The 22,106-nt window shown below is 31.5% G+C and overlaps 1 protein-coding gene across 8 annotated transcripts; it reads left to right on the top strand.

Annotated features, from left to right (window-relative positions):
• Positions 1–5,891: 5,891 nt before the first annotated feature.
• Positions 5,892–20,580, top strand: SPL7 (squamosa promoter binding protein-like 7). 8 transcript variants are annotated; one of them, XR_016521425.1, is made up of 11 exons: positions 5,919–6,583; positions 6,737–6,912; positions 7,209–7,423; positions 7,520–7,594; positions 7,700–7,807; positions 8,156–8,270; positions 8,691–8,826; positions 12,313–12,475; positions 12,940–13,326; positions 13,461–13,576; positions 18,392–18,527. XR_016521425.1 is itself a non-coding variant. In XM_068640433.1 (10 exons), exons 1-10 carry the CDS (start codon positions 6,129–6,131, stop codon positions 20,444–20,446), a joined length of 2,289 nt encoding a protein of 762 aa, XP_068496534.1. In that variant the 5' UTR covers positions 5,892–6,128; the 3' UTR covers positions 20,447–20,580. The 8 variants fall into 8 exon arrangements, 6 of the variants coding, with proteins under 6 accessions (XP_068496534.1, XP_090159370.1, XP_090159366.1 ...); XM_068640433.1 differs by lacking the exons at positions 12,940–13,326; positions 13,461–13,576 and adding an exon at positions 20,159–20,580 and having other exon boundaries at positions 5,892–6,583; positions 18,392–18,949; XR_016521426.1 differs by lacking the exon at positions 18,392–18,527 and having other exon boundaries at positions 12,940–13,305.
• Positions 20,581–22,106: the final 1,526 nt, after the last annotated feature.

Below are 22,106 nucleotides of genomic sequence, written 5' to 3'. Positions count from 1 at the left end.
CTATGGTAGGGAGTTTCTTCCTGCATGCTTACATTTTTCTTCCTGCACCTCTATATTTTTTTAAATACTGAAATTACCTTTTCATAGTTTTTGGTGATTATGGAATAAGGATTCCGTAAGCAAAAAGTGTTTCAAAATATCATTTTCATAACACATTTTCTGATTTTCGAATTGGTAAATCCATAATTAATAAAATGTGTTTCAGAAACTATGTTCCAGAAATATTTCGGAAAGAATAATCCAGAATATATTTTTAAAAGGGGTAAAACAATTTTCTTAAAAATTGATGGGGTGCAGGAAGACATTTGTTAGGGTGCAGGAAGAAATAGCCTCTATAGTTTCTTGTGGCACCCCCAATACCTTTTAAAATATATATATTGATGTTTTATTTTATTGATGTTTTTTTCATTTTAGAATGAGTGATTTGGAAAAAATTTAAAATATAGAATTTGGAAGGTATATCTAAATTGAAAATACTTCCAAATTCTATAATTTAGAATTAGTTTAAAAAATACATTTCAAATTATAAAATCTGAAAAGTAACTTTAAATCTAAAAATATGTATTTTTAAATATATATATTCAAAACTAAAAATACCTTATAAAATTTATAAAAAGTGTGAATAGAACAAATATATTTCGAATTGTAAAATAAAAATATATTTTTTAAAGACAGAATAATTTTCTTGCCTAAACTATAAGTTCCAAAGAAGTTATGGGGTGTAGGAAGAAATAACCCTAAAAATTATGTATTGTCATAAATATATTATGAAATCGTTACTTTATTTTAGTACAAAGTTTTATTTTATGTCAGTCGGGTTCAAGATTCAAGATTGATAGATTATATATATCATCACATGAGTTAGGTTAATATTCATAATTGCTGTATATGTCATAATTTAAAGTCGATAAAACAATAATATACAAATCAAAACAAACTCTTAATCGAATAAACCATGACTCCAAATAACCAGGAGATGTAAGATTTATTTAATAGTATTTAAAATTAATAACTAAAACTTTAGAGTAGTGAACTGTAATATACAGATAAATTTTAAATATACCGATTTTAAATATAATCTCTAAACACTTTTTAATGAAACACCTTCCATTTTTTAAAGGTTGTTTTCTTAATTATCTTTTTTATATTGTTTGTTTATCTAATGTAATTTGTTCTCCCTGTAAATGAAAGATTCAATCAACAATGTACCAAAATGAATAAAATATATAAGTAACATGATGAAAAATAATTAAATTGTTTTTTTTTTCAGTTTACCTTTTTTACATGTGGGATTGGGACATGAATTTGTGGTGAGTATGAGTTGATTTGGGATTTGAAAGATGACGTAGTTGATAACCAACAATTATGGGCTTTCATTGTTCAAGGGATTCAATCAAAAGATTCCCTTCTTCACTATCCACCATTTCAACACCCTATCCTTTTCATTTTCATCTTTATGTTCAAACACACTCTTGTGCCTCATAATTATATTTTTTAAACTTAGTCAATGTTTTATTCTTATCACAATAGTTATTTCATTATTTGCCATCAATTTCATTCCTTATTTGTTTCTCGTTTATTGTTTTAAAACATTATGGTACAAATATGATTAAGATAATTAATGTTGTCTTTAATTTTTAACTTTTTTGAACTTTGATAGTGAAGATAAAAAAAAAGTACATATCAAATGCTGCTAGGGTCAAGGGCAGTTGTGACTTATACGAAATGTTAGGTTCAATTATTGCATTCATTAGGATTGTAATTATATTATTCCACAGGTCAAGCTTCTCCAAATCACTGTTTCTTCTTTGAGAAACAAAATTATGAGTTTTGTTATGTATTAATGTAATATTAATTTAAAAAGTGACCACTTCTACTGTTGAGAAAGACAAAGGGATTATCGTAGTATTCAAAGGAGAATACAACGTAAAATTATGATGACTGTATAGCTCCTGCTATTAACGGAATAATTAAACTGTGTTATTATATATATTTTAAAATATAATTACTTTAAAAAATAAATATTTTTTATTCTTTTATTCCGTTAACAAAACAGTATGTGTTCACTTGATTATCTTATTAATGATACTTGCACCTCATATTGATGATTTTGTTTGAAAAAAAAAAGTATTCAATTTTTATTAAGGAAATGATATGTTTCTTAGTGTTTTTTTTATTGTTTGTACCATAATTTGGTGTGTGTTTCAAGTAATTGCTTTTATTAGATTTACAAATTGTTAATTATTTGGAAGAGTGATTTCAAATAGTGGTTGTTTTTGTCTTGATTTAGTTATATTAGTGTTTTTTTTTAATGAGATACTTCAAAATTTTAGTAAGAAATTTAGTTAAGGTTATTTGGATTAACTCGACGTAGAGTAGTAAAGAATTAAATGTATAACTATTGTGTTTTTTTGGGTTTTATTTTTGTTCATTATCTTAAAGTTTTTTATTTAATGTTGCACTTAATTTCTCTTATTATCAATAGTTTTTTTTAAATCCTTAAATTATTTAAAGGTCATTTTTTTTAACTAAATCACCTCCTTTTTAATATATTCTTTAGTCGTTTTTTTTTCAACAATATAGATTTATGAAACTTTTTACATATTATTTGTAAAAAAAAAAATCTTTCAATTGGGTCATGAATAATTTTTGTTGTCATTAACTAATATTTGTTGGGTACAAATTATTCTTCAAGACACACAAGCAAATTGTTTAAAAACTCACATCCACTAGAGATAAAAATATTTCATAATATATAAATGCAAACCTATAAGCAAATTTTATAAGATTGAATTAAGCTTAAAATTCACTTTTTAATATGATATTAGATTCATTTTTAACCTATCTTAACAAAAGTTGGTTAGACTTATCAGGTTACTTGTTGTCGGGCTACTATCAAACCATTCGTATATATAGTTTCACATAGGTCTTGACGTAAGGGGTGTTAGAGATTCCACGTCAACTATAAATGCATACATTTTATATGATACATTTTTTAAGGTTGAATTAAATATAAAATTCACTTCTTAATACAATAAATAATACTAACTTTATGTTTAATAAAATTTTACATTGTACTTTGTAGTCTTCAACAATATATATTTCTACCATTATTAATGATATATAAAAATATTTTTTGAATTTTTATTCATAATTAGTAAAAATTGAATGTATATTGAAATTTAGTAGCATTTTTTTCTATATAATTTTTAAAATTGTTTGTCACCTTTAGTCGTTATTTATCGTTTCTCGAGCTTGATTTTAATTTATCGTCATTCTTATTCTTTTGAGTGAGTTAACTATTATTGCTATAGTTTCTTTTGGCAGAATAAGAATCGTCAAACTTTTGATTGTGTTTTTTTAGGGATTCATTTGGTGAATTCGATTATGTTTGATAATGATTGAATGTTTGATTGTTCTCAACAAGAGTTCACTAGGTGAATTGAACATTGGTTGAGAATGCTTTAATGCTTGATTGTTCTTGGTAGGGATTCATTCACTGAATTCGACCTTGGCCGATAATGATTTAATGCATGATCGTTATTAAGAGGGATTCACTTGGTGAATTTGACTTTGGAAAAAAATGCTTTAATTCTTTATCATTCTTTGCAAGAATTCACTATGTGAATTCAACCTTGGCCAAGAATGCTTGATCGTTCTCGAGAAGGATTCACTTGGTGAATTTGACCTTGCCCAAAAAGGCTTGAATGCTTTTTCGTCATGGGAGATGATTCACTTGGTGAATTCAACCTTGGTAAACAATTTTAAATGCTTTTATCGTTCTTCACAAGGATTCTATTGGTGAATTCAACCTTGACCATGAATGCTTGATTGTTTTCAATAGAGATTCACTTGGTGAATTTGACCTTGGTCGATATGTTATTAGTTTAAGGTTTGGAGAAAATGTCAAATGTATCATACAATTACCGTCTTCTCTTGTCTTTATATAGCATTGTATCTATAGTTATGTTAATCAAATGATATGATTTTTTTTCACTTCTTTGTCTTTTGTCTTTCCCTTCATGGTATAAAGAGATAGTAATAATTAATTTTGAATTTTTACATATCTTTGTATCTTCATCTTTCTAGTACTAGACGCTAAAAAAAATAAGCTTGGATTTGCATTTTTTAATTTGTTTTTGCGTCATATCTATTTACAAAAACTAATTCAAATGAATACTTGCTCACTCAATATTTTTACAACTGAAGTGAGCGTCTACAATATGATATACAATCTATTAAATAGTCTGAACATATGTAACATATATTCATTAGATGGTATGATGAACAAATTGAATGCACTTTAGTTTTTGAATAAAAAGTTGAACGAAATATTTTGAGTATACATATATGCTATATATGCATTCAATCAAAGAGAGTGTGTACATAAAAACGTCAAAATTTGAAATCGCAAAATCACTTTCATTCTTATTTTGCAAATATCTCCGATGTTTATACTCTCTTGAACAAATTTGATCAAATTAATGTTTGCAGTTGTCTTTTACCATGCTTGTGTATCTTTTCTACACATAAATATTTCGAACAACTGAAAATCTTTAATGTCTTGTTTTAATGTTACGAAAAATCTAGAATGAGAAGATTGTCAGTTTAAGTTTTAATTTGTTTTTTTTTACCAACCCATATTGCAATTACTTTCAAATTATTTTTTGTAAATAAATTCAAAGTAAAAACAAATTGAAAGATTGAAAATCCAAGCTTTCTGTTTTTGAGTCTCTAATATTTGAAAGATGAAGATATAAAGAAATGACAAAATCCAAAACTAACCATTATTGACTCCTAATACCATGAAAGGAAAGAAAAAAGACAAATAAATAAAAGAAAATTCATGTAATTTGATAAACATTAGTATAACATAAAAGATACAAAACTATATAAGGACAAAATAAGACGAGGATCATCTAATGCATAGAAGACAAAGACTGTTTAGTCAGCTTGTTATTGTAAAATATCTAAACATCATATCGTGTAGTCTCTTTGTTCTTACCATACTAGTCTATCGACAAATCTTATAGACCGTCTTGTTTATACCAAAATTTATAGTCTGTTTGTTCAATGTTATAAACAATATAGTTTAGATAATGAGATTGTACTTTATTTTAATTGAAACAAAGTTGTAGGTGTTAATGACAATTTCAATGTAACAGTAATACACATACGCCACTTTTGTGTATTATTTTTACACTAAATTCATCATAATCCTTGACGACTTCATCTTAAAAAAAAACTTAATAGCAATGACTAACGTTAAACAAAGTTGTGCTCAGTGGAACCTCTTAAATTTTTTTTGTTAAATCAAAATTATGTTATGGTATAACAACTTGAAAAAATTTGTGCGTTAAATTGAAATGATATTTAAGAATGACGATTTCTTAAAAATTAATTCAAACACAATTTATCCATTTACGTATTTTTTTTAAAATCTGTCTATTTTGATAATTTTTATTCAAAATTACACTATTATAGTAAAATTTATAATGAATACACAAATTATATATTTAAATATTTCTGTTTTTAGTATACCAGTTCTAAGACATAAATGGCATCACATTATATTTAAAAATTTGAAGAATTTTTTTTAATTATTTAATTGAAGGAAAATGCTTATATTGGTTTTGAATATCTAACAAGTCACAATTCAATTCTAAAAGAATAATTTTTTTGATATTGCTAAAAAACATAAATAAGTACATTTTCCAGATAAATTTATTATTAAAAAGTTATGTTCGAAGTTCCGTTTAATCTTAAATTGTATTTTTAAATTTAACGAAAATTAAATTAAAAAAAAATCAAATATTAAATTATACATAAGGGATTAAAATAACAAATACTTCTTTAATTTAATATATTAAGAAGAAGAAAAAGAGAATGGTAAGAAACAAAGCGCGCGTGAGAGAAGAAAGCGCGTACTTGAGAAAACTTGCAAATGTCGCCACTATGACCCCTCATCATCGCTCACCTGTTAGAACTTCAACCCACTGAGACAGAGAGAGAGAGAGAGAAGCCGCCGTTTCTTCCATTCTCCGCCAAACATCCAACCACCGCTAACTACCACCCAACAACCACAATCCAATTCAATTGAATTAGGGTTTCCACTTCGTGCCCTTTCCATGGAACCCCAACAATCGCTTCCTCCCATGGACGATTCTGAAGACCCTTCCTCCATTTGGGACTTCTCCTACCTCCTTGATTTCAACATCGACGAAGACCACACCAATAACTCTCTCCCTATCTCTTCTCCCTTCAACGACGCTCCCGAGATCCCTAACGACCGGGTCCGAAAGCGTGACCCCCGACTCACCTGCTCCAACTTTCTCGCGGGTCACGTCCCCTGCGCCTGCCCCGAACTCGACGCCAAGCTCGAGGACGAGGGTTTGCCTGGCAAGAAACGCGCGCGCACCGCGCGTGCATCCTCATCCGCCCGATGCCAGGTCCCTGGCTGCGAGGTCGATATCTCCGAACTCAAAGGCTATCACCGCCGACATAGAGTCTGCCTCCGCTGCGCCAATGCCACCACCGTCATCCTCCACGGCGAGTCCAAGAGATACTGCCAGCAGTGCGGGAAGTGCGATCCCCCTTTCATTTACTATCTTCGCCGTCGTTTGATTCAATTACCTCGCTCTGTTGTTAGTTATGTCGTTTGAGATGCGCTTCGATTGAATGCTAGTCTCGCGATTGTGTAGTCTGTGTTGTCGTTTTGACGGTCAACGCTTCGCAGGTTTCATGTTTTGTCGGATTTCGACGAAGGGAAACGAAGTTGCAGAAGGAAGTTGGAGCGGCATAACACGCGAAGGCGGAGAAAGCCCCTGGTGGACTCCGGATGTGCTTCTGTCGTCGAACTTGAAGCTGTTACACAGAATGAGGAAAGCAATTATGATCCGGAAGCAGGAAAAGGTTTATGTTCAGTATTACAGTGTCCTGTTAATGGTTTCATTAATATTTTTTCGTGTTTTTCCTTCATATGACTTGTGATTTTATATTTTTTTGCACTGAGTGGGAAATATAAAAGGCTATGTTTGGATGAACTCTCTGTAACCGCTTACAGGAAAAGAAAATAATAAAATAAAATAGGTTTCTCTGTAAGCAAAAACTAGTTTATATATAAAGTTTAAAACCATATAGACTGTGTTACAAGAATACTGTGTGTTAAGAATGCTCACTGTCTGTGTAATTGTGCATGCATCTCACAGATTGTTCAAATTTGAGTAATGAGATCAACGCCGTAGTAGTGTTGCCCGATCATGAAGATGAGCCTGTTCCGATTCTGAGATCAGCTCCTGATGCCCAGAATGTTAATAGTGATAGTGTTGTGTCTTTTCCTGTTTCGGGTGAAACTCGAGTGAATAGTGGGAACACTTCTAATTCGCCTTCTTATTGTGACAATAAGAGTGTCTACACGTCTATGGTGGGTTGCCCTTCTTGTTTATTGTTTTTGTTCCAAATGTATGATAGTATTGTGGAAGAAATTGTTAACTTTTGCTGATTGAAACTTCACTTGTAGTGCCAAACAGGTCGTATTTCGTTTAAGCTTTATGATTGGAATCCTGCAGAATTTCCTAGAAGGCTACGACACCAAGTATATTAAAGCATTGTTATTGCAGTTTAGTATTTGAATAGTGACAATTCGTTCTGCTGTATACGTCTTAGTAACTGATTAACAGGCAGCCAAATGCATTTGCAGATATTCCAATGGTTGGCAAGCATGCCTGTAGAGTTGGAGGGTTATATCCGCCCTGGGTGCACGATTTTGACCAGTTTTATTGCAATGCCTGACATTATGTGGATAAATGTAAGGGCTCACCTTGATGTTCTTCAATTATGTGTTCCTGTGCATGTTTAAGTGGTCTTGTTACAGGTTACCTGCCTCAATATTGGACTCATTAACTGTATGATTCTTAGTTCTGCTCATTATTCTGGGCAATTTTTGCTAAGTTTTATTGATTGAGATTTATTTGTGCTTTAATTTACCATATAGTATCTGATACGCACTCTCTTTTAATTTGATGACTAGAATTTTATACTTCAACTTAAAAAAAAGGAAAAATTGTTTCCCCTCAGTTTTCAAGTTTTCACTGAATTCTTTTAATATTTTTTAGTGTTTTCTGATTTCATTTTTCTCTTGTTGTGAATCAACCAGTTACGGAAAGACTCTTTGGAATATGTGAACAAACTTGTTGCTCCTGGAAAGATGCTATCTGGAAGAGGGAATGCACTAGTTCATCTAAATGGCACAATCTTCCGTGTTATGAAAGGTTTTTGTTCTTTCGTTTGTTCACTATGTATGTATGGGTGTTTTTATATATTCTTTTTGGTTCATTCTCTTTAGTATTTTATAACCTGATCCTTATTACAATACTGACGGTTTTATAGGGTATTTATCCTCCATCTTGCAGATTTGCATTATTCCTCTAATTTTTCCAAAACAAATTAAATAATACCAAGTTTCTTTTGGATTAGTTTACAAATTTCTTAATTTTTCATGATCTGTTGCTTTATTTAGTTAGGATTTTGAACTATTAATATGTGTGAATTTTATTGCTTTATGGTCTGTAACATACTGGAACACATCGTATCATATCAAGTCAATATCAATTTCCATATATTCAGTCTTTGTTATTTTTTTCTCCCTCATGAGCTCTATCATTTCAACATGCACATTTCAATTGTTACAGATGGAACTTCTGTGACGAAAGTCGAGGTAAACTTGCAGGCACCTAGACTTCATTATGTTCATCCTACATGCTTTGAGGCTGGCAAACCTATGGAGTTTGTTGCTTGTGGAAGTAACTTACTGCAGCCTAAATTTCGGTATGTAATGGACACCTCTTCTAATAATTTATAGTTTTTTATTGCACATAATTATATAATAGACATAACATAATTGAGCATGTTGGTCTACATTTATGCTAGTTAAGTTTAGTCTAGTTTTCAACCAAATCCAATTAAACATCATTGGGTTGGGTTTGTCTGTTTTTATTTAGCAACTCAACCCAACTATAATTGAGTTAGATTAGGTTAGGTCATTGACTTGAGTAATTAAAAAACATTGTTACCTTTTTAACTCTTAATAAAAGTACATTGGGATCAGTATTTTTAATATTATAAGATGTTCAACAATACTTAAAGCATTATTATAAACAATAATTCTTAAAATACTAAGATACTAAAACAATTATCATAAATTCAATTTAGAACTCACTAAATGCGGTCCTATGTGAGCATGTAAGGAATGGGATATTTATTCTAATAGCATGTGTGATATGAAATGTTTACTCATAATATTCATTTGATGAACTACAAAATCGTTTGTAATGTAGTATAACTACTGTACAAATAATATTTTTACTGTTTATTTATTATGTAATTGGATTGGGTTGAGTTCAAAAGTTTGAAATTCATAAATTTGTTACCTTTATCCAATTCTAAATTGGTGCACTTAATGAAACCCAACCCTCAAAAAGTATAATTGGATTGGATAGGGTTGGTCAGGTTTGCCAGTTGTGTATAACCTGCTTACACTCTTAATTTGTGCAATATATATGGTTTTAGCAATGTTGAGGATCTAAAGTTGGGGTTGGATACTTGAGAAAAAAGGGTGTGCGAGATGTGTAATATTTTGGAAGAGGGACTGGAGCATACTTAGGTCTCAATGAACCCAAAATCTAAGTATTTTTTGTGTCCTATATTCAGAAATACTATTAACTTGAAATTGGGTTCACATGTAATTGGTCGCTGGTAAATTTGTAACATTGTTTTTCTCCTATACATGTTTTAGGATTAATTTGCCTTTATATTTTTTAAAAAGTGGACTTGAAGTCTAACTCAATTTCACAAATTGGCTTAAAAGGCACTTACATGTATACTATAATTTTACCATATCTCAATTCAATGTTGGATCTCCAATAGACCATCTCACTCAAGGACTAGACATCTTTAGAATGGGAATAAGTATTTATGGACGGTCCAATAGCGAGTAACATGATAAGTCCAACAAACATCCTTAGGATAAATCTTGGCATCATCTTAAAAAGTGAACTTTAAGCCTAATTCAACTTACAAAACTAACTTATAAGATAAGGTTTTCGTCCACTTATATACTATAATTTGGTCAATGTAAAGTAACCATTTCATGCTATTGTCTCATCCTGGTTATAGGGACTGTTTTAAGTTACAGGAAACATACTTCTTAAAATCAAGATCAGGAAATCATTACATAGATTGTTAGATCTTACAAGATTCATGAAATACATATATATGGTATACATTCATATATAGATGTATATAAAGTAGCATAAATAAGAAAATAGGACCTTATTCAACCTTCAAACACTTAATTGAACTTAAATTCAAAATCATAAGAAAGTAAACCAACACAAAGAGACATGAACAAAGAACCCCACAAACCTAGTAATTGCAGCAAACAGTGAAGCCACAAGATAGAGAACCCAGGAGATTCTTGCTGTTGCATTAAACAGAACGAGATGGGTGTGACAACAAACAACAAAAAGAGGTCACAAGCTTTGCAGTTGCAGCAGTTAGTGTGAGAGATGAGAGCAAGATGAAGTGGGCGCGAGGGAGATGAAGGGTGATTCAAAGAGATGAAGCCAAGGATTAATTTCAGGAAGGAATAGAGATGAAGGCACATGAATTTGTTCAATGGAAGAAGCCATATGGTTTGTGCTTTATTTTTGGTTTAACATGGGTTTTATGATATAGGGCCATAAAACCTGACCCACAAGCTAAAAGAAAACTCACAAAAAGGGTAAATTCCACGGTTGTGTTTTGATCTTCCTTGATGATCCTTAGTGTTTCTGCAGTTTTGATCCTTAACAAAATTGAAATCATAAAAGGGGCTTGCCTTCAAAAAAGTGAAGTTTGAGCTCATTTATAACTTACATATTTTTCCATTTATGAATTCGTTTTTAATTAATATTTTAACTTCATCAATGCTTTTCTGATAATCTACAAGCAGAAATGTGTTGAATATGTGGTATGTGGAGTAATAAATAAAGAAATAACAAAGACTACTAAAATCTCCATCAACAATTTAAATAAAGGAGTTATTGATAACATATGACACAGGGATATGACAATTTTTTTGAAATATAGGATATGACAATATTTTCAAAATATAGGATATGATACGTTAACAAAAGTTGATAAAATATTTTATATGCAGAATATTGGTAAAGAAAAAGACGTTGATTATTTCTCATTAATTCATAACCATGGTGATCACAATTTGTAAAGATATTTGTGATCATAACAAAAATACTAGTTTCTGCCAATATCATAACCAACCTTGATTAAATGCATTAATAAAAACATCTTGGATAGAATTCAAAGTAAGCATCGTTTCTGTACAATAGCCTATAATTCCAAAGCATCATTACTAAATAAATGTTTTATGTTAATTGTACAATTCTCCTTTTCCCATTACCAGTATTGAGAAAAAAAAACTTTGGTTCATCAAGAGACAACACTGTCAATTCAAGAAGTCTAAAACCATCATCAAGTGGATCATGTATATCTTTCTTTTCATTAAAGTCAAAGATTGGAATGCACATAAACCAAATCTTGTCTTTTTCGGATCCATTTTGTTTCTCTTCAAAGAATGAATAAAGAAGGAGTATGTACTTTGATTTCTTTTACAAGAGTTAGGAAGGGCTTCGTTGAACAAGAAGCTTTGAGACAAACCTTTTGAATACTTTTCAGATACAAATCCGAAAATCCCAGTTTTTATTTTAAAATATGAAGAATGGATTCTTTTTCTTTATGTATCTGGAAGTATTCAAGGAGAATCGGTGTCTAACACTGGTATCACAGTGATACTTTTCCATTTTTTGAGTATATGGGCTTCATAGTTCACAGGCTATCAGTGTAATGCCTGAACTTGTCTCATTTAAATAATTGAACCCAATGTCAAGCTTGAGTTTGTTTATCTAATTAAACAAACGAGTTTGGTTGAGCATTTAACAAATCAAATTTGAATAGTTCACAAATAACCATTTATACCCCCTTATATATTTTTTATTTTGAAATCTAAGTTGTGTATATGGTTATAGCCCCAGAGTATGGAAAATGTGCAGTATGTGGCACTAACCTTGTTACGACAGTTTTTCTATTTTTCTCCAATCTCAATTCTGTTAGCAAATGTAATGTGATATGCTTTTACACTTTATTTTATTTTAGTTGATATATTCTTATTTTGTATCATCTTTGTACAGCTAATTTAGATTATGGTTCATTTATCTATGCGTTTTTTTTATAGTATTGAGGTTCTCACTGTGACAGGCTGCTTGTATCATTTTCTGGAAAGTATCTGAAATGTGAGTATTGTGTACCGTCTCCACATAACTGGACCGAAGAAAATATTTCTTGTGCTTTTGACAATCAGTTATACAAGATATATGTCCCTCATACAGAGGAAAGTCTCTTTGGGCCTGCATTTATTGAGGTAGTAATTGATCTATCTTTCTGTTTGCTTTATGTGTGTATATCTGGGTTGTGCTATAAAATCATAAAAAAAAAGGAAAATATATTTTCTCAAATATTAGGGTAGAATAGAACTATTTTATTGCTAAGAGAACATCATACACACACACAGAAGATTGGAAAACTAATTTTGGAAATATAGCAGCAACACTTAATGTAATCGAATCCTTATGTTTTAGGGTTATTATATAATCAGATCCCTATTATTCAGGGATATAATCATATACCTATTATTCGGGATATATTCAGATCCCTATTATTCAGGGATATAATCAAATCTCTAATATTCAGGGACATAATTTTTTCCCTATGATTCAGTGATATTTACCTTATACACTTTGTTTATAATCTGCTAAATATGTTGTAATAAAATATGATTGCTGACACTCCCACTCAAGCTTGTGAATATGCATTTTCCATTTTCAGCTTGGAAACAATCCTTTCATAGTTGTTGCTATTCAACCCCTTTGTTAGAAGGTTTGCAAGGTTGTCTTGAGAGGAGACATATGGAATGCAGATTTGACCACTCTTCAATTTTTCTTTAATAAAATGCTGATCAATTTCAATGTGTTTGGTTCTATCATGTTGCACATGATTATGTGGTATGCTAATAGCAAATTTATTATTACAGTAAAGTCTCATTGATTCATTCCACTTCATTCTGTCTTCCAAGATGATTTTCAGCCATAGTAGTTCACAAATCTCTTGTGCCATTGCCCTGAACTTTGCTTCGACACTGGATCTCGCTACCACATTGTTTTCTACTCTTCCAAGTTACAAGATTCCCACCAAGTAAAGTACAATACCTAGCAAGTATATCTCCTATCCACAATTGACTCAACATAGTCAGCACCTGTATATACTCCAAGATTTACATTCCCATTTCGTATTGAACAAAATTAGCTTGCCTGGAGTTCCTTTAAGATATTGTACAATTCTTAGTGCAGCCCATAAGTGAATCTCCTCTGGTTGGTGCATGAACTGGATGACTAGGCTCACTGCAAAGTTTGAGACAAATATGAGTATGCCACCTAATTTTTGGTACATTTCCTTGGCGACAAAGGTATCTTCTTATGCAAGGTTACTTCAATTCCCGAAAAATACTTCAATTCCCAAAAAATACTTCAATTTTCCCAAGGTCTTGATTACAAACTCCTTGGCTAGATTCTGGCTTAATAGTTGCTGCTCTTTTTCATCATCACCTGTCACTATAATATCATCCACATACACTAGTAACACTGTTACTCCCCCTTGTGTTTAACAAACAACATGTAGTCTTTTTGGCTTTGTTTGAAGCCCAAACCTGTCATAGTTTTAGTAAACCTTCCAAACCATGCTCGTGGTGATTCTTTTAGTCCTTACAATGCCTTTTTCAGTTTGCAAACAATATTGGTAGCATTATTCCACCATATCCACATAACAATTCCATGTAAATCTCTTCTTCAAGTTCCCCATGAAGGAAGACAGTTTTTACATCAAATTGTTGCAAGTTCCTACCATAATTAGCCGCTAGAGATAATATCACCCTGACTGCATTCATTTTTGCATTTGGAACAATTTTTTCCAAGTAATTAACTCCATAAGTTTGAGTGAATCTCTTAGCTACTAACCTTGTCTTTTCAATGGATTTGTCAACCTTGTATTGTGTTTTTATAGTATTTGCATCCTACTAGTTTTTTTTTTTCTTTCATTTTGGTAGAGTATCCAATTTTCGAGTATCATTGTTTTCTAGTGCCTCCATTTCAAGTCCATGACCAATTTCCATTTTTTCTCAGTCAATGCCTCCTATAGAGAGATAAGGTTTTGTTTTAGGGTTTAGGCTTGTAAATAAGGCTTTATGAGAAGGTGATAAGTGTTTAAAGGATAGATAAGTGGTTATTGTGGCTTGGTGGTAGATTTTGTAGTCTCTTTCCTAAGGGCAATTTGAATGTCTATAAGTTATACACAATCAAATATTCTTGGAATGAGTTTATTTGATGTAATCACATTGGGATATGAAGAAAGACAAAACCTCCATATAACATTTTGAGACTATAACACTAGAAGATAGTCTATCAATTAGATAATATACAGTAAGAACAACCTCCCCAAAAAGATTTATGAACCTTATGTCAAAATAGAAGAGTCCGTGTTTGGTCAATTAAGTGCTCATTTTCCTTTCATTAATCCCATTTTGTTGGGGTTTTTGACATATAATGATTCATGGATGATACTCTCCTTACTACAAAAGAATTTAAGTTCATGATTAAAATAATCTGACATTATCTGATATAATCCTCTTAATGCTGACACCAAACTAATTTTTTACCATTGAAAAAATCACATTGAACAATAGAGTTGACTTCAAATTTTTGTTTTAGAAGGAACAACCATGTAACCCTTATACAATCACCTTTGAAGGTAATGAACCAATAAGCATATTTCAGGACCTTACACATTAGTATGAATTAAATAGAAGAGAGAAGTGCTCATTTTATTATTGATTGGAAAAGGTACACACTTGTGTTTGGCAAGTTCACACACTTCACAATGAAGACTCTCCACATCTAATTTATAAAGGGAAGGAAATAACAATTTTATGACTCTATAGGAAGGATGACCAAGACAACAATGTTGCAGAAGGACCTTTTCTCTGGTAGTCTTTATTAAATTAGAGGAAGAGAAAAAATGGCTAATGTTGTTGTGTAGTTTTGGGGGAAGATTTGTGTTTCCAAATAATAGAGGCCATTCTCTAGCATGTCCAATAATCCTCCCCAAATGCTTGTCCTACAACATACAAACATTATCATAAAAAACAACACTAAATGATAGGTTTAAAGAACATTTTTCAAGGTTATAGATAGGTTTGTTTTAGCTTCTCCTTGTCTTGCTATAGTGATGGAAGTGCCATCTATTGTGAATATTTTGTTATCATTGGGGCAAGGTGTAGGAGGAGAAATTTTTAGGTAGAGGTGTCATGTGATCAGTGGCACTCGAATCCGGTATCCAATTTTTGTTATAAAATCTATCTGAGACACTGAGTCCAACATCAAAAGGAAAATTTTCAAATGTACCTAAATATGAATATGTTAGATAACAAATATCTGTTGGTTTATCAAATTTTTTGATGAACAATATCATTTTCCTTATTTCATCTTGATTTGGTTGTATCAATTCTCTTATGTTTTCTTCCTTAGTTTCAGCTACTATATGTGCATGTCCTCCCTTTCTTATGTTGTCTCCTTTTTTCCCCACTCCTTGTCTTGGTTTTGGGGGGGCTCAATCTCTACTAGGTGGCTTTCCATGTAGCTTCCAACATTTTTTCACGAGTGTGACGATGTTTGTAGCAATAGGTACACCACACTCCTTCATCTTTGTTCTCCATCTTGGTTATTCCTCTCTTTTTCCGTTTTACCATCTTGGTTGTGGCCTCAGTGGTTATCATGGCTGAATTTACACAACTGGAGTTTTTAGCATTAATTCCCTTATACTTTCTTCACTTTTGACCATAGGCACACTTCATTAATTCTTGGAACTTTATTTTTTCCAAGTATCTGAACCCTCACCTGATCAAAATCAAAGTTAAGCCCCACCAAAAAACCGTAAACTCTATCTTGCTCAATATATTCTTTTAGCATTACTGAATCTGCTGGGCATTTGGGTTTTTTGACCCGGTAATGCTCTAACTCCATCCATGATGATTTCAGTCGATTGGCATACTCTGTATTAGTCTTGTTTTGTAGCCACAATTTTCACCTTCACCTCATATTTGGGCAGCATCTTTAGCTTTGGATATGTCTGCTTTATAGGATTCCATATTTCTTTTGCAAATTAAGAAACATGCAAGTATCACTTATCTTTGGGATCATTGAGTTCCATAGCTACACCATGATCACAGAATCCTCTTTTTCTCATTTTGTAAATTTGGGATCTTCCTCGTTTGGGGCATCATCACTGAAGTGGCTAGCTTTCCCTTTTCTTTTTAAAGTGGTATGAACAAGTTGAGACCATTTTAAGTAATTTTTTTCACTCAATTTGTATGTAGTGTTAAGATTCTAAAGCTCTCCATGAGTATGGGATTTATTTTCCCCTATTTCAGTTGTGTCAATTGAGTTTGCATGGCTGCAACAAGGCCAATGTAATGAATGACGAGATAAATCATGAAACAATCAAGGCTACCTTCAAAGAGATGATTGACAACAATGAAGGTTGTCGTAGTGTTGTTAAAATCACAAGTATACTCGCATACTCGCACAATTTAGTGAGTTTGGAGGCCAAGCTGAGGTGACTCGAGCGACGGATCAGAATCGGAGGGAATCGGAATGAGTTGCCGTGCGGCCTTGGAGGATTGCTGGAGCTTCTCGATCCTCTGCGTGATTTGTGAATGACCATTTTTGGTAAAAAAAAATGGTGCTTCGTGGCCCACTTGTCCAGAATACAACCCAAAACGTAATCCTCTGTTAGGTTAGTAAGAAATTCGAAAGGAAACCCACAAACCTTCACTCGCTCTCGCCACCACTTGTTGCTGCTACCGTCGTTGTTACCCTCGTGGTTGCCGTAGTCGCACTTCGCAATCGCGTTTGCAAATGTGCTCGTGTTCACAATTGCGTTTGCACCTATGCAAAGCGATCTTATTCGCAATTGCGTTTGCAACCGCCGCTTGCTCTCCTCGCCGTTCGCCGTCGCTTGCTTCGTCGCTCGCCGCTGGTCGCTTACCGTTCTCTGTTACGTTCTTCTCTGACCTTCTACTTCTCTCTGGTAGCCTTGTTTTATAATGGGAGCAAGCGCTGAGGGTGCAAGAAAAAGATTTCCTTGGATAATTAAGTGTATTAAACATTCCTGAATTTATTAATTATTTTATATATCAATATTTTACTAATTATGAATCTGTTTTTAGTTGTGTTGTAACTCTTACGACTCGAATTATGATCCTCGAATTACGATGTTTTATCTCCTTTTCGATCCTCGAGTTTAACAACGTTGGGTTGTCGTCTAGGATTTTGGATGTGCAGTTATAGGTGGCTCTCAAGATTTGAACTCTCTGATACCATCTCAAATATTAGAGTAGAAAAGAATGATTTTATTGCTAAGAGTACGTCATATATATATATATATATATATGCAAGATTGAAAAATTAATTTTAGAAATATAAGAACTGCACTTAATGTAACCCCTATGATTCAGGGAGATCCCTATGATTCAAGGATATTTACGTTATATACTTTTATTATAATCTGCTAAATATGGAATAGTAAAATATGATTGCTCACATATTTTTTAATGACCACAGCTGGGTACTTTGAGCTTAAAAGATCTTATAATTTGTTTTCCATGTTTGGTCGGTAACTATTTTTGTTTGTACTTATTTATTTTTCTGATAACTAAGTTGCGGAAGATCTCCATACCAAACTTACCAAACTATATCATTCTTATAGAATCCCTCTCTGGTGTTGAATTCAGCACCGTTATATTGGTTCTTTTTATTAGACTAGTTGTGACTAATGGCTACAGTGATTAGGAGAATTATTGATCAATTAGGCTACACTGATTAGGAGAATTATTGATCAATTAGGCTATAGTGATTAGGAGCTTTGAAATCCAGAATTTTACTAATGCTTTATTGATCAATTAGTGATGTCACTTGATCTGCCAATGTAAATCTCGCCGTTATATCATGGATTATCATTTTCTTGATGATAATAACATCAAATTAAGATAAATTGTCTTCACCTTTGATTTAACGTAATATTAATTGTTGATTTGTTTACAAGTTTGATTAATTTTCATTTATAAATGCTTCACGTCAACCTCAAAGAACTTTTTTTAAATTGTTGCCTTTTTGTCAGTTCATATTTCTTACCCTCTTATGTTTTCTTATGATGCTTTTGCCTTTTGTAGGTGGAGAATGAATGCGGTTTATCAAACTTTATTCCTGTACTCATTGCGGATAAAGAAATTTGTTCTGAAATGAAGACACTGCAGCAAAAATTAGATTCATCTCTCCTTTCTAAACAATTCCGGTCTGCATCTGGTGGTTCTATCTGCAGCTCGTGTGAAACATTTACACTTAGTCACACATCGTCAGACTTACTTGTAGATATAGCATGGTTGCTTAAGGACACCACTTCAGAAAATTTTGACAGAGTGATGACAGCTTCACAAATCCAAAGATATTGTCATTTGTTGGATTTTCTGATGTGCAATGAATCAACAGTCATGTTGAAAAAAATATTACCAAATTTGATAATCTTGACAGAAAGCATGAAATCCAATTTTTTGATTAATAGGACGAGTTATGTTGATACAAGGCAACTCCTGAATCACATACATGATGCTCAAATTGCCATATATCAGAAACATCAGAAAAATGGAAGTATAATTACGCTGCCTGAAATGGAAAGCCTTAAACTTGAACAAGGCTGCTCCCAAGATAGCAAGATCGCAACTAACAGTCAGGTTAGGGCTAATAATTTCCTTCAGGTTTTTCTCCATGATGATGAAATATGAACGCATTTTGAAGTTTTAGATTAAGATGCTTTAATTTTACTTTATGATCATTTTCTTGCTATATAATGAAAGTAAATTGATGCACCTGGTATTAATATAAGTTGGCTAACTCTTGTGCTATAAAGTAGTGGCAACTGCAATCGAATTTTTAAGAGACTTTTAACTGTTTAAGTTGAGTAAAATTTGATAACATGGAACTTAGAAGTTGAGGTGTTGGTATGTTTATTTCATTGACAAATGAATTTATCGTATTATTAAAGAGGTCGCAATGATTGTTAGTAAGAAGGAAGTTGTTAACATGTTAAAAGTGGCGAGAACATGGGTAAGATTGAAAGAAAACAAAAGGGAAAGAAGACCGAAAAAGAAAAGGTGAAAAAGGAAAAGAAATAATAGTCAGGGTTACTCATTGAAATATAGAAGCAATCAATGATCACCACTCTTTTTTTGTTGGTTAACTAAGGAAGCAGAATCAGCTCAAAGAGTGTCGCTTTTGAGATTATGTTTAACTTATTACATTGCACCCTATTATCATCCATTTATCCTGAATTTCTTTTCTTTTAACTTGAGCTTTAAATTCATTTCTTCCATGTGATATGTTTAGCTCAATGATTAGACACGAATGAATTACTGTGTCAGGGTGACATGACATTTTTTTTACAAGGCCCCTTAGCGTCGTGTTCCAAATTGGAAGGGTGTTTTTATTGAATAATGTTAAAATAGTATAGTAGGAACTTAGTAACTGAAGGGGGAATGAATCTTTCAACCTTTTCACTTATTAGATTATGTTGGCCCTAGATCAAATAGCTTTGAAGAAGAGTAGACCTCGATTCCCATTCCCCAAACCTTAAATTAGATTTACGGCTTCTCAAGTGCTACATTATCTATTAAAAAAATGGTTTTATGTATGCGCCATAACATTTTATAGAGAACTATGACTTCAATTCTAAGCTAAAGAATTGTCTTGAAATCAATCAGTTCTTTCTGATTACTTCAAGTCCAAAGCTAATTTTTTATTACAATTGCAACATATGTCATCAATATTCAGCCGATGTGGCATTTTATCCCCACTTGGTATTATGACTTGCGATAGTTTGTAAGATCAAGTGACACTGCACTAGCAACTAACATACATTTGCTACATGGATTTTTGTTTTGCAGGGAATCCTGTCAAGAGCAGATGCAAAGTGGGGAGTACTGAAAAATTTAACTTCTAATGGCAGAAAAGAAAGAATACCTCTCTTGAAGAGAGAGATTATAATGAATGTGGAAGAGTTGCCTGAAAGATATGGTCGTGGATGTTTAGGCAGAGGGTTCTTAACACCTCGACCAGCTATTTTTGTGATTGTTTCAATTGCTGTTTGTCTTGGAGTTTGTGTAGCCGTCCTTCATCCAGGAAGGGTTACTGAGTTAGCAGTATCCGTTAGAAGGTGTTTATTTAACTATTAGTGGAAGCTTCAATTTTTTTGTACTCCTAGTTCGTACATATTTGTTGTAACACTGAATAAATATACATCGGAATCAGAACAATTAGGTTGTTTATTGCGTTCCAATTGAAATCCAAGGTTTCTAATTTGTGATTACCACCAATTTTTTTTATATATGCTTAGTTAACTTTTTAATCTTTGTAATGAATAATTCAATTTTGTTAATGAACTATTCTCTTTTTAATTGAAGGGATTTTTCGTATAATTTCTGCTCCATATATAGTACCTATAGCAACATTATGTGTATAATTATTTTAATTTTGAGTAGTTTCAGAACTAGTTTGATTATATCTCAGCATTAATGATTACATAAAACAGTTCAAACATCTATTCTATTTCATTAAGGTTTAAATATGTGTTTATTCTTATAATTTTTAGTCTCTACAAGAAAATAAATTATGAATTTTAATTATCTGATAATATATATATATATATATATATATATTTTTTTTTTAATCCTTATCATTAGTTTATGGTTATTTTAATGTTAAAGAGGACTAAAAAAAAAACTAAACTAACAAATTTTTTTACCAAGACTAAAGTAAGACACTTATATTAAAAGACTATCAAATTGAGTATGTCAGTCTAATATATTACTTTAGTCTTGGTAAAAAAAATTGTGAAAAAAAAAGTCTAATATATTATCTATATCTTAGGATTACTTACATTTTATTAAGTAAACTTTTAAAATATCTAAAATTTGCACTTTGTCCTTTAAATGGAAATAATCGCGTTATTATCAAAAGAATGGTTAACATTTGTAAAAGAAAAAATAGAAAAAAAATTTCAAGAAAATGTAGTATGTTGGACAACCACACCTAAAAAGGTGAGGAAGTCATTATCAACTTTTTTCACTAAAACTATGTTTAGATTCTTAAATTAGATAAAATTCCACTTATAAGATTCTTATATTGTTATATAGTACAAGGATATGTTTTTTTAGTAAAAGGAGGGTGAAATTCAATACACTTGTTTTGCAATTTAGAGTAAAAATTTGTCAAAGATGTTTGTAAAGTGTCTAATGAAAACAAATAAATAGTTTTTGGCTCCAAATACCTAAATGCCAACATTTTTCCCCCCAATGATATGTTATATCTTGTAATAGATGACTAGGTCATCTTCTAATACAATAATTCGAAATATATGAAAATTTGAAAGTTATTTAAGTGTAGTTTATGATATATTGCTAATTGCTTATCTTTTAGATCCAAGGTGCATAATGGACTTGCTAAAATATTATTTTAAGAAATTAAATGATATTATTATGATTTGGTTGTATTAGCCATGTGTTATGATTTGGTTTGAGAATAACAATAAAAAAAAGAAACTTCTTATAGTTCTCTCACCATTGGAGGCAAGAGATCATATTCACAAAGACACGAGTGAATTTTAGTGTTTAATGCTAAAAAAGATAAAACTTAGTTTATGAAATAGTTGGATCATTAAGATAATTTACAAATTAGAATGTATTTTCATATTTTATTATGGTGGAAACTAAATAGGTTAAAATATCTAATGGTCAAATATTAAGTTCTCTGATACTAAATTTTTATTAAAGATGTTATAAGTTTACACTAATAATTCCTTCAATTTCTTTTAAATGTGGTCTATGTTTTTTTAAA

This window comes from Phaseolus vulgaris, chromosome 6 (assembly GCF_051622355.1).
Source record: "Phaseolus vulgaris cultivar YP4 chromosome 6, ASM5162235v1, whole genome shotgun sequence".
NCBI classification, from domain to species: domain Eukaryota; kingdom Viridiplantae; phylum Streptophyta; class Magnoliopsida; order Fabales; family Fabaceae; genus Phaseolus; species Phaseolus vulgaris.
The sequence above is the reverse complement of the archived record's forward strand: the minus strand, read 5'-3'. Positions and strand labels throughout refer to the sequence as shown.

Coding starts and splice junctions, on each gene's coding strand:
- SPL7 (XM_068640433.1), top strand. CDS start 6,129: ATGGAACCCCAACAATCGCTTCCTCCCATGGACGATTCTGAAGACCCT. Junction 7,424..7,519: donor AGAGTGTCTACACGTCTATG/GTGGGTTGCCCT, acceptor CTTCACTTGTAG/TGCCAAACAGGTCGTATTTC. Junction 7,595..7,699: donor CTAGAAGGCTACGACACCAA/GTATATTAAAGC, acceptor ATGCATTTGCAG/ATATTCCAATGGTTGGCAAG.